Source organism: Poecilia latipinna, unplaced genomic scaffold, assembly GCF_001443285.1.
Source record: "Poecilia latipinna isolate Pla-1442-1.1 unplaced genomic scaffold, P_latipinna-1.0 Scaffold536, whole genome shotgun sequence".
Taxonomy (NCBI): Eukaryota; Metazoa; Chordata; class Actinopteri; order Cyprinodontiformes; family Poeciliidae; genus Poecilia; species Poecilia latipinna.
Window position 1 is genome coordinate 309,701 of NW_015113152.1, and position 13,731 is coordinate 323,431.

Below are 13,731 nucleotides of genomic sequence, written 5' to 3' on the forward strand. Positions count from 1 at the left end.
TAGTTTCAAGGTCCTATTTTATTTTTTCCAGTTGATGATAATTTGTTGCTGCTTAGCTAAAGCACCACATATGTCTTATCTTTAAAAACTGATACCAAAGTTTAACTTCACAAGATGCTCAACACTCCTCATTTAAAATTTTTGTTTATTTTTGTCCTAATATTACGACTGTATCCTTCCATTATTATGACTTTATTTTCATAATTATAAAAAAAAATAAAAATTGAAAGTCCAAATAAACAGAAGATGTGAAATACACTTGGCAAACAAGATGGCCGAAACCCAAGGAGTACATTGGTGGAAAAAAGACTTCCAATAAAAATCCAGACTTTTCCAAAAAATTAAATAATCAAATTGGATTAATCGATAAAATCGATTTATCTCACGGCTTGATGCTTCACTACTTTAAACTCCAAGAAAAACTGACAGTGTAGAAATTGTCTTTCTGTCTTCCTGTTTCTTGGTCCGAATGCTTCAAATGAAGGCAAATATTCAAAAGAAAATCCTGCAATCACAGATTGAAATGTATGATCTGAAAGGGGCTACTGACACTGAACAGAACTTACTAAAACAACAAAAAAATGATTAAATTGGGAGAATAAATCATGCAATGCAGGCTGTGAGCTAAAGAAAGTTGTAAATGCTAAAAAATAAAAGCTTCAGCTCAGGCACTAGTAGAGCAAAGCACAAGGTAACCTGCCACATAGCACCAACACACTGAGATGCAGTAAAATGTACTAACTACTGGGTGATATTTGCGCTGTTGTTGGTTTCTGTGGTGAAGTTTTAGATTACACGTTTAACCTACGGGTTGCTTCGCTGTTGTATGTTGCCATTGTGACCTTTGCCCTTATTCCAGCCATCTGTTGCAGCTACATCGCAGTCAGCAATGTGACACCATTTTCTTACTTTCTTCGATGGCTGTCGAAGAAAATAGTTTCGCTGCCTTATTTTGACGTGATTTTTGCTAAGCTTAAGTTCAAATATCTCGATATAAAAACCAAGTAACTCAGGATTGTTGGATAAAGAACGGAGGAAAAAATGTTGCTGACGGAGTAAATTTCCATCAAAAAACGCCGAAATTTTTCAGTTGGATATATTTTTTTTACATTCTTCTTTCCAAAATTTTTTTTTTTTTACAGTTTTCACTAATTAAAGTCAAAATTGTAGAATATTAAAACTCGGAAAAGTAAAAAAGAAGTTTACCGAGATTAAAAAAATTACAATTGAGTTGGTAAGCGTAGAATCACATGGAGATATTTTTCAGTGAATTGGTGGATTTTATCTCTTTATCTGATACCGACACGATTCTGGTTTTAATCGTGGAAAATTTACTTATGTTTCATCAACGTCAGAATATCCACGTTTTTTTCTTGTAAATATGTGAAATTAATCTCAAAACTTCCGCGTTTTCCTGGGTGAAAATTTACTCCTTCTGAACCTTTGTTTTTCTGTTCTTTTAACCTTGAGATGAACATTTTCAACAAAAATATCTCAGATCTCTCAGAAGGTTTCCCAGATCTCTGTATTTTTCTCACAGTTAATATGCAAAACAGATGATTTCTTCTTTCACCTTCTCATTTTCGGAGGTAGTTGCCATGGAAACGTCACATTGCTGACACTCTTCACCTCTACCAAACGTCCCGCCGCTCCATTGGCGGGCGTCTTCTTCTTCTTCGTTGGTGCTACACCGCCATAGGGCTCCACTTCTTTGTCTGTCCTGCCTGTTTTTCCACCATGTGACCACAAATTTGTAAAAAAAAAAAAGAGAGAAAAGCCAGTTTGTGGACTTGTGTAAAATGTGTTTCCCTCTGTCCTCACACATAGTGCTTTTTTCTGTTAGAGGGACCCTGAAAATATCAAGACTGTTATATGAAAAAAAAATCAACCTCGTTGCGTTCTGACGCAAGAAAACCGCTTGATTATACGCTCACTGCCCTAAATTTATCGTTTAAAAGAAGCACGAATATCAATGTTAGTCGTTCGCCTGAGTTTGGTGAAGTGCCAACACGATTCATCGTTGAACTGAAACAAACGTTGCACTGCTGAGAGTTTGAAGAGGGACTCTGTGTGTATATTATGAGTTTATTGTACTGAGAAAATACTCTGTCAAGTATTTATGAGTGATGTAATATTCTGCTTAATTCTTGCACTCTGCTAGAGGCCGACATCTGCCGGCTCAGATTTTTATTTCACCAGCGTAATTACCCTGGTTTAAACTTTACTCAGTTTAGAGTTTAATAGTAATAATAATTAAAAAAGGAAAATAAACTCTGTTTTTATATAAAGGTTAAAGTAACTGTAGGGTATTGAGTGGGTAAAAGCAACATTTCACTTGTGGGCTTTGGTTGCAACAATTGAGATTTTAAAGATTTAATGCAGCAAAGTTCAGGCAGATTTAGTTCAAAAGCATCCAGTCAACTTGTTTCTCATCTGACTGATTATGGTGGGTTTAGGGATAAAATATCAAGGCTTAGGAGATGCATCCACAGGTTCTTCTTTGTTTTCTGATTGCCTCAATGTGTTGTTCCGAGACATAAACTTGAATAGAAACGTTTTCTTCTAAAACTGTAAAGTTTTTGACCGTTTTGTCCCAAGTCCACACAGAAATAAGGAACCAAGACTTTTTTTTATCCCTTAAACGGGTTCAGTAGTGAAAACTTTGCCCTTATGTATTTGTATCAACAGAAAAATCGCATCTTTGGAGAAGTTACTGACATGCTAACCAGATCTATGACCCCCAAATGTGTCATACATAACAAAAAATGGCGGATTACATTTTCGTGGTGTTGCTGCTGCAGAATATGCAGACTTTATTCTCTAAATATTATGATCTTATCTTTATGACTTTATTTTTGTATTATTTTGACTTTACTCTTGTATGACTATTTTTGCAATATTATGACTTTATTCTCATTTTATTGCACCTTAATGCTTGTACAAGTTTATTCTCATAATGTTATGACTTCATTCTTGTAATATTTACTTTATTCTTGAAATTTTATGACTATATTATTGTAATTTCATTGGCTTTTTTTTCTTTTTTTAGTTTGCATAATCCATCCATCCATTTTCTGTACACCTTTGTCCCTACTGGGGTCGGGAGGTGCTGTTCTGGGTGAGAGGCGGGGTCACCCTGGACAGGTCGCCAGTCTGTCACAGGGCAACACAGAGATAAAGAACCATGCATACACACACTCACAGCTAGGGACAATTTAGAGAGACTAATTAACCTGTCAGTCTGTGGGAGGAAACCGGAGTACCCGGAGAAAACCCACCATGCACAGGGAGAACATGCGAACTCCATGCAGAAAGACCGGGGCCGGGAATCAAACTCACAACCTTCTTGCTGCAAGGCAACAGCTCTACCAACTGCACCACTGTGCAGCACCAAATTTGCATAATGCTAAATATAATTGCATATTATTTTCATCATATTTTGAAGTACATCTCATTTGGATTAATTATGGTTCTGATCCTCTTTTAAAACATGGGACATTGCAACTCAAACTGCTGAGAGACTTCATGCTGGGTTTTTTGCTATTTTTTTTTTAGCAATTTCCATAAAGTAGATGAGAAAATGAAGACTTACCAGATGTTTAGAAGTCTGGATCTGCAACAGTAACCTACAGTTTGGGCTAGTTTAAATGAATTTATTTCTGTTTGTTTTAATTTGATTAAATAATGTTTATCTGATTATCTGTTATCTTGGGACAATTATCTGTTAACACAAGTTTAAGGTGTTGCGAGATTGTTACCAAAGCCCAGATAGAGACGATGCTGATCTCTAAGTGAAATGTTGCTTTAGGGGATAAAATGTTTTAAATAGTTCAGGTTAAACCTGAGGATATGCAGCAGCCGATTCCCCCCAGCAGGACCATGCTGGGCCAAACTGGTTGTTTATAACCGGAGTTATAACTCTAATCTAGCTTTGTTTGGCGCTCTCACTGATTTATCTGAAGAGATTTATTATCAAATGCTTTTTGTGAATGTTTGGAAGGAGAGCTACGCAGTAAAACAAACGTTTCTGATGTTAGTTTGCATTCTGATCTGGAGTTTTAACTTCAGGGGAAATAAGAAACAATGAGTTATCAGATAACACGTTGATGGGAAGGTCAGAGTTTTGTCAGCTGGTTTGCTTGAAAGTCATCAGAAATGCCTCAGATTTTACAGAGGAAAACCGAGTTTGGTTTCAGGCAGTTCAGACGGCAGCGTGATCTTTTCTCTGAGCAAGTGGAAGTAGAATTACAGGAACTTTGAATGTTTGAAGCGTAAAAGAAGAGCGAGTATTTGCAGTTTGAGATTTCAAACAGACCAAGAGGTGGAATTGGTAAAGGTCTTGGTAGAAATGGTCTCAAATGTTGGGCATGCCTCGTTTTGGCTAACTCTGGTCCAGCATGGCCTTGCTAGGAGTCTGCATCGGGAACCGAGCTTTGAAAGTGCAAAGCAGAAGAAAACTTTCACTGTGGAAATCCAGAAACGGGTCAGTTTAGCCAAGATAATGAATCGGGATTCGGGTATTGGTGCGATGATGCTGGAGAATCAGACCAAGTCACACAAACGCTCTCCGATGGCACTTCCTGTTTACACACTGCAAAAACACAAAACCGTACCAAGTATGTTTGGTCTGGTTTCTACTGCAAATATCTATGTACACTTGAAATAAGACTAACTTAAATGCAACTTTTCAACAAGATATGGGAGTTTGTTTAAGTCGATATTGATAATAAAGTTCTAGTTCCACTGGCAGCTTATTTCACTTCATAACAAGATATTTTTTTCCATATATAGAACTAGCTCTTTTTCATCAATATTAAGGAATTATTGACCTAAATCAAGCTGCTATACGTTGCTGAAAAGCTTATAGGTTTGTTTTGTCTTACTTCAAGAATACTGAGATATTTGCAGTAGAAACTAGACCAAAAGTACTTGGTAAGAGTTTGTCATTTTTTGTAGTGCAGCCTGGTGTTGCTTTTAACTCCAAAGTATTTTCACTAATTTAGCTAATATATATATATATAAAAAAGTTGTTAAAGTAAATGAAATGAAGATCCAGCCTGCTCAAAATAATATTCAGACGACTGGATTAGCTGTGATTGAAAACATAAAATTAGCTTTTTTACTTTAGAAGTTGACAATAGCTGCCTTTTTAAAGATTTTGTTGCCTAATAGCTGTTGGAAACAACATCGAATGTCGAGAGGATAAATAAAATTGATAAATTGGAAGATGATCAACTCTGCAGTTAATGTAATGATGGTGAACTCTGTTGTGAAGGAAGTTGTTAGCTGTCAAAAACCCACTCAAGGTTGTCTGAACTTTAGTAAAAAACATTTAAAACAAGATTCTGCCTCTGCTCTTCCTCTGGAATTCTGGGTAATGTAGTCCTTGAGTGGGGATTTGACATATAGAGCAGCTTTCTCTTTTTAAATTGTCGCTCTCCAAATGTATTTGAAAAATCCCGTATTGTTTTATTTTGCTGTCGGTCTTTTGTTCTGCGTATTGCTGTGTGTCTTTGCTGTTTCAGACAGTTGTACAGCCCGTTGATGTGCAGTCGTTTCCCTCCTTCTTATGGTTGCTCTAAAAATCTTCCCTGCTTTGTTTTACTTGTGAAAGACACTGCCAGCTCTTCGCATGGTTTTCCTGTGGCTATTTGTTTCGTTCTCTTTATTATCACCTGTAAATGTTGATTTTTGTTTTTCTTTTGTTAACCTGCTGGCTTTATGTTTTTTTTTTTTTTTTTTTCACTTTACTTTTAATGTTCCATAATGAGGCTGAGAGGGAGAAAAATATGTTTTGGCTTGGAGATGATAGTTTTTAGTGAAATGCACCTTTATTTTGCCCTGTTTTGTTGTTAAATTAAAAAGAGTGACGGAGGAGAGAAGCCAGAACATTAATGTGAATCTATTTTCCTACATTGATGGAATAAAAGACGTGACGTTCATTTATTTTCTGGTGTTTACTTTATTCCCTCTATGATCATTTGTCTTTCTACTCTATTCTAATGTTCTCTTTAATTATAAATTAAAAATGTTTGTTTTTTTGAAAAGGATATGAAAAAATCTTAAGCGTGGTAATTGAAAGGTGTTCCTGATGAGCTGACGCTGAGAGCTGATGATGAGAGCTGTGTGGGAAGACAGGATTGTCGTTTCGGTCCAAAACGGAAACAACCAAAAACAGCTGCTTTGTCAATTTACCTGTAAGAACCTCAAACCTGATGACGTCTTAACTTCAAAATAAAAGGTTTTTCTTTCCATCTGCATCAAATTGGCACCGAATGAGAATAATTATAGCAATATCAAGGTGCAAAAATGAGGTTAAAATAAGTAGAACTGTCTTGATTTACTGAGATAAAAAGCAAAACATGAAAATTTAAACTATTTTCGATTTGAGCAATATATTAATAATTTACATTTAAAATCGTAAGAACTGTGATTTTAAAAGTTCTTATGGTTTTAAAAGTTCTTATAATTTCACCCTCCATATAGATAATGGAGGGTGAAATATTTTGGTTCATTTTAGATCATTAAGATTTCCATTTAGAATCCATTTTAGATATTTCTATATATTTTTAATCTTTCAAAGAGAGAATTAATATTCATAATTTAACATGATGTAGATCTATGAATTAATCATCTTTTTCATTTTGTTAGTTTAATCTATTTCGGTTTAACAATTTATATTTTTTCGTATAGCAGTACTTTAATATGCTTTTATTATGTAAATTTTACCGGAAGTTGCAACCTGTACGCCAACGGTCGTCTTTACGGATCTTGCGTCACTGCTTCTTTAAAGCAGGGAGCCGTGAACGGCCAGGCCACGGAATCCCGGAGCAGATGGACCGTGACGGAGCCTAAAAATACGGACCAGAACCCGCACCACAACCTGGATTAAATACCGGGACTTAACTGGGGTGTTGATAAAGATTAAAACTGGATAATAACCTTGTGTATCGGAGCTTTTGATCGGAGTGAAGGCGCTCAAGTAGCCGGGTAAGTCCCCCCTTTTCCTCGGTATTTTCACTACGTTTCACTTTTTCAGTTTTAGTTCTGGTTCTGTTTTTGCTAGTTTCGTTAAACCGCTGTTAGCACTGCGGCTTCTTCGGCTGCCCCGTCGTTAAATCCACGGGTGTGGGCCTTCTGTAGCCCGGCTATCGTCCTCCTTCCTCCAGTTTGTTTTCATCAGGAGGGAGCGGCTCTCCTCCTCCTCCTCTTGTCCTGTTGGCAGCCACACTCCTGTATCTTCACAAGACGCAATTTAACATCTTTAATTCTCAAAACGACATTTCTATCCTCAATTTTTCATATCCTCTTGTGGGTTTATACGGAACTCTGCATGGATCTTATTTACTATAAAAAATGATAAAAAATCAAATCCATAAAAATGAAATATTGCTATAATAGTTTTAAGAATATGTATTTTATTTAGTCATTTTTCAGTTTGAATTTTGAAACTAACTCTTAATTTTTACAAAGAAAGAGTAAGTGTTATGTTTATTTTTATAAATACATTTTTAAAGGATCTCTTAATTGAAACCCTTCGTAAAAAGGCGACTTTTATTTAGAAGCATATTCATGAGCTTTATTGTGAAAGTTTTTAACCGTATCCGGCCACGGGACGTGGTTACCATGGCATTTCCCACCTTTTTTAACCACAGCAGGTGTGACAGTTAGAATACGCACTTCGTTTTAACTCCTAGCGATCCAAATAAAATGGCCTCTAGTCAAAAACTGCATGTTGTCAAAAGCCATTTAATTCATAGTGATTTTCATATTTCTACTTTGATTATAATTTAAGGTTTACTTACTTAAATATAAAGAAGGTTAAGAATCAAATAACATAACATTTTATGCGCTGAGCCTCGTTGCTTGTTTGCATTACAGAGGGATTTAACTGAAAACTAGCAACATTACAGCAGTAGTAGAAAGATAATCTGAAAGTAAATTGTTTTGTTATTCTACTATGAAGTAACAGAAGTAGTTTTAAAACAGTATTACCTAAGTAAGAGTTAGAGGTACATATTGTCTTTGGAATATCAGCGTTTACAATATTCTTATTGCTAACGATTATTTGAAGGGTAGTAACTTTTGGCTAGCACATTCCAAGTGTTTTGAACATTTAATTTTTTTTCCTTTTTTTAATGTAATATTTAGCCAGTTGGACTGAGTTATTTTAGTAATCGATTAATCTATAGATTGTTCTGTCGGTTAATCAGATTACAAAAAGAAGAGATTCAAATAAACAAATAATTAAATTTCCTTTTTAAATAAGAAAATGCATTTTTTATTGCCAAACATGCAACAACATGGCATTAATTTAGTACATCTGAACCATGTGACTCTAAAAATTGATGAGTTTAAACATGTAGACAAAGGTGTTTAATCTTGAATGCACCATTCAAATAGTTAATTTACTTAACATAGTATGTTGGGTTTTTTTTAGCAAATGGCCTTTTTTTGAGCCTGTATTTTCAAGTTCACAATTAATCGATTACTAAATTAGTTGATGGTTATTTCAATAGATGATTATTAACGATTTATCCGATTAATCGTTTCAGCCCTGAAGTCAAAATAAAAGTATCATGAGAGAGACGGTAAAACGAACACAAGCTTCTCACCACAAACGAGTAAAGTTTGTCAGTATGACCGTGTTTATTTAGGAGGGTCTGTTTTCTGTGGGCCTTTTAAAAAAGGAACCTGGCTGACATGGATTTTACTTCCTGATGAAGAGTGGAAGTGACGGCTGGATCGTTGTGTTTCTCCTCAGAGCGGCTGATATAAACCTCACACTTTGCCCCGAGCCGCACACATCGACCCCCTCCATCTCTGCGAGGACGCTGCGTTCACCGAGTCTGTTCGAATCAGTCTCAGCCCTTGACCTCTGAACTGTTTCATCATTCGCTTCCCTGTGTGAAGCTTCAAAGCAGCTCCTGAAATCACATCCACTCTGGATTTAAACTTAGGCTGCATTTTAATAATTGATTATATTATATTATTATCAGTTATTGTGACGATTAATCAGATAAAATTTGGCACATTTTTCATTTAACCACTTTGGCCTTTTTACACAATATTTGAAATGCATTAAAATACAGTTTTGTGGATTAATTAATGGACATCAGAAGGTGCCTAATAGATTTTTTAAATTTTTTATTTTTTGCACAATTTGAACCAGGTGAAGGTAAAAACTATCCCAGTTGAGTTCTAGGTAGAACATATTTACAGACGAGGAAGGTTTTTCATCTTAAATACAAAAGTATATATTCTTTGTATAGTTTTGGCTTAATTACTGCTCTGACTGTGTTGTTGTTTTAGCAAGTGGCAATTTTTAGAGTTTGTATAGAGTTCATCGATTATTTAAATAATAGATTAATGACAATCGTTTCAACCTTAACTTAAACATCTTAAATTTTGACCGATTTAATCTTCTGCTCACAGTGTAGGATGCTTTTTACATCACAAATTGAATCGGATCTAAGATGTAGAATTAGTTTGAAGTGCTGCCTCCCTAAACGGTTAATTTTAATTTTTTAAACTGTGAAAAAAAACCCATCCACTTTGTTTTCAAAAAAGCCCTTTAAATTGTTATTTTCAACTCCTGCTATCCAATCATATTTTGAGTCTTGCCAGGTTGTGTCTACACCCCATTTTTCTGGCTAATTAAGCAACGTGAACCCGAGTGTCTGAACCCGAGTTCTGCAACCGGATCGGTCGGCCAGTGAGACCTGAGCTCCTCCTCAGACGTCACGGAGGAGAGCGGCGATCAGAAACAGCTGCAGGATGTGAATCCCAGCGCGCATACAAAACACAAATCTGATAGAAACAATTTACAGCGAGCCGGCACTCCCCTGCGTAAACGACGTCACCGTGACAACAGCCTCCACATCTGGAAAGCATCAGTCGTGTGTTAGCTCAACACTATCTCTGCAGTGGGATGATCTCATGCTCAGCTGTGTGTGATCAGGGACTCCTTTAGGAAGATGAAGACCCTTAGGGTGCGTTCACACCGGCCCTGTTTGGTCTGCTTTAATCAAACTCAAGTTTGATTATTTAGAAAGTCCGATTCGTTTGGGAAGGTGTGAACGCACCATCGAACTCTGATCTGGACTGAAAAAGCAAACTCTAGTTACCTAAAAACTGGATACAGTTCAAAAAGCAGGAAGTGGACTACAGCGCAGGGAATTCTGGGTAATTAAAATCAAAACAAACGTAACAGTCTAATGCCAGCGGGAGAAACAGCCTGTGGCGTTTTACGATTAATCGGACTAAAAAATGGCAAAATCAGTAGATTTTTCATTTAACCACATAAGCCTGTTTTATACAAAATTTGAAATAAAAGATGCAAATAAACAATTCAGGCCCCTCTTAAGAAAATACATTTTTATTGCTCATATTAGTGCAGTATTGGCTCAATTAGAGGTTTTTTTTAGCCTGTATGCTCAAGTTAGCAATTAATAACTTACTAAATTAGTTGACATTTCAACAATTGATTAATCTGATTAATCGCTTCATACCTAAAATCAATATAAAAGTTAATAGACAAGAGAGAGAGGGTAAACAAACACAAATCTCTCAAGACAAAAGAGAAACCCTACAACTGCTAAAATCTGACTCTACTCCATTTTTGTTTACGTTTTGAGGTTTTAGTGTCGTTTCCTTCAGTGGTTCCTGGTGCAGCGCCCCCACAGGCGAGGAGGGGAACAGGTTTATCAATCAGTCTGGTTCTTTTCACACAGCACAGTGTGAAAGTGAACCGCAGCAGCTGAAAATATAACAAATATGACAATTTTAGCCTCCAATCGAACCGAGTCTACTGGATTGTCAGGAGTGAAAACATCCTTAGTCATCAAAAAAAAAAAAATCAAAAATAAGAGGCGTTCACTGATGAACTTGTCAATAAATCACAGTTGTAGGTTTCACTCGGTGTGTGGAGAGAAAGAATTGAGGAAGACTTAAGAATTCAGTTTTATTTGCTGGGTACTTTCATCAAAAAAATATTAAAATAATTGAAATTGTGTCTTCAGTGAAGCTGCGTCTGAAAATGTGACTTAAAATGCCACCAAATCAAAATAAATGTTATTTTTTCAGCCTTTCGGAGGCTTTCGAGGCATCGTGATCTGTAAACAAAAAGAAATGTGAGGGAGCGGCGCGCTGTGACTGATGAAACATTTAAATAGAAACAAGACGCCTCCTCAGGCTGCAGACACACAGGGAGGAGGATGGTGATGATGGTGAAGCACATCGCCTGCGTCACGCCGTTGGCACACCAACGCAGCATGGAGGACTTCCTGTCCCGCCTCCGGCCATGTTTGATGCTGCATCACAGATATGGATCATTTCCAGAGTTGGATAGTAACTAAAAAAAATCACATTTGGGAGTATTTTTACTACGCTGTACTTTTTACTTTTACCTGAGTAATGTCATTATGAAGTATTTCTACTCTTATTTGAGTAAAATTTCTGGATTTTTTTTTTACCCACTGAATAAAAAACAAACATATTTAACCAATAATTTGCCAGACACAGACGGCAGTTTTTGTCAAAGATTCATCAGTTTTTTATTGACAGAAACTGATTTGAAAAAAATTTACTTTGATTTTGTTGGTTTTTGATTATAAATTATTGTCAAAATTTCCACTCAACTTTATATTTTGGTTTGCCTGATGATGTAATTTTTAAATATTAATTTTTTATTTGAATTTGTATGTTTTCTCGTGTCTTACTGATTGTTTCTTTTATATAAATAAACTAAATAACTGAGCGAATGTTGCTACTTACTACCCGGTAATATATTATACAGCCGTAGAATTTAAATTTTCTCTTCTTTTTTTAGGCCTTTTTCCCCAAAATGGCCGACACCGAGGTCTCCTTATCCCCGGCGCTCCGCCCGCTCCACATTAGCCCCGCCCACTCTGCCCAGCCACCGCCGCCAACCTCCTCCTCTCCTACCACCTTCTCCTGTCCTTCCTCGCCCTCCAGTGCCTCTTCCTCCTCCTCGTCTTCTACATCCTCCTCCTGCTCTGAAAGCTCCTCAGACTGCCCCAACCATCACCACCACCACCACCACCACCATCATCCTCGCCCTCAGCTCCAGCTGCCACCGCCGCCGCCCCTCAGCGAGCAGCTGTCGTCCCCCAGCGCCAGCCCGCGCAGCTCCAGCCCCAGCGGCAGCATCAGCAGCACCGGCAGCCTGGGCAGTAGCAGCGAAGGCATCGGCAGCAGCGGCGTGTCGAGCGGCGGCGACCAGCGGGGCCCCAGCCCGCTGCTGGACGTCATCTCCGAGGATGCCATGGAGATGGACCTGGTCGTCGATCAAGGTAACGACTTCCAAACAGATTAAAGTTTCCGTCTGATATGAAAACGGATCGTAAACTAATTCCTCCAGGACGAAGGTCCAGATTTACGGCTCCCAGCTGATAATATTTAGCTATAAACAGAAAGCATGAAGTGATTTATTTAGATTTGAGACGACTGTAGCTCTAAAACCAAATTAATTTAAGTCCTGAAAATAAGACATGTTAAACATCAGGCTGTCACAATAAGCAATAAATCAATTAATCACATGAAAAACTAAAACTAACTCAATAATTTACATTTGCATGATTTATTGTTTCTTTTTCTACCAAAAACTGGATGATTAAAATATTCTGTCTGGTACTTTGGCCTCAACTAGCAACTTGTCTTTTGAAGGACAGACTTCATAATTCATTTTGGATGCTAAATATTTAGATTCTAGCTAAATAATTAGCTTGAACCTCAATATTTAGCTAAGATGCTGAATATTGAGGTTCAAGCTAAATATTTAGCTAATACGCAAATTAGCTTTCTGAAAATCAGAATTGTGAGGTAAACCTTTAACTTTCCAGGTTGATATTTATCAAGCAACTTAAATATTGCATGCTCTTGGTGGGAAGCAAAAGTGTGAACTAAATAGTCTAAACTGAATATTAACTAAATATTTAATTTGAAAGCTAAATATTTATTTTTTAAACTAAGTACTAAGCTTGTGATTTACATATTTAGTTTGACGTTTTTAAAAGTTGGAATGAAATGTTGAAAGTATGACCTTGAATTTTGAACATTATTTCTCTATGACTGCCTGCATAAACCATTTTATTGCGGTTATATTTAACCGACTTTATGAATGTGATGAAGACGAGCTGCTAACAGATCTTCATCTACTTCCTCCTCTTCCTCCAGTGATTGACCCAGAGGTGGCGCTCAAGGCTTGTCAGGAAGTTCTTCTTAAAGTGAAGCTGCTCGACAACAAACAGCAGCAAGACGACCAGAAGCATGCGGACACGACCGACTGCTGCGGCCCGCCGTGGCACATGAACCCCGACACCAGCTCCATCAGAGAGGAAGAGGAGGAGAACGACGATGAAGGACAGAGAGAGACACCTGCCGCCCAGAAGCAGACGCCTCCTGCGGCGCCGTCCGAGTCGCCTTCGCCGTCGTCTTCCAAGCAGTCGTGGCTGCTGCGGCTGTTCGAGTCGAAGCTGTTCGACGTTTCCATGGCGATCTCTTACCTGTACAAGTCGAAGGAGCCGGGCGTTCAGGCGTACATCGGGAACCGGCTCTTCAGCTTCCCGGACGGCGAGGTGGACTTCTACCTGCCGCAGCTCCTCAACATGTACGTCCACATGGACACCGAGGTGGGCGACGCCATCAAACCTTACCTGGTGAGTCCTCACACACACACACACACACACACACAGCAACAGACACACACAC

General features: G+C 37.6%; 1 protein-coding gene across 1 annotated transcript in view; it reads left to right on the plus strand.

The window, feature by feature from the left end:
• Window positions 1–6,767: 6,767 nt before the first annotated feature.
• Window positions 6,768–13,731, plus strand: part of LOC106952733 (phosphatidylinositol 4-kinase beta) — a 21,395-nt gene continuing 14,431 nt past the window's right edge. Inside the window, exons 1-3 of the mRNA XM_015041053.1 lie at window positions 6,768–6,990; window positions 11,831–12,314; window positions 13,198–13,679. Coding sequence (XP_014896539.1) covers window positions 11,846–12,314; window positions 13,198–13,679 — 951 coding nt within the window. The 5' untranslated portion in view covers window positions 6,768–6,990; window positions 11,831–11,845. The remainder of the gene's footprint in view (window positions 6,991–11,830; window positions 12,315–13,197; window positions 13,680–13,731) is intronic.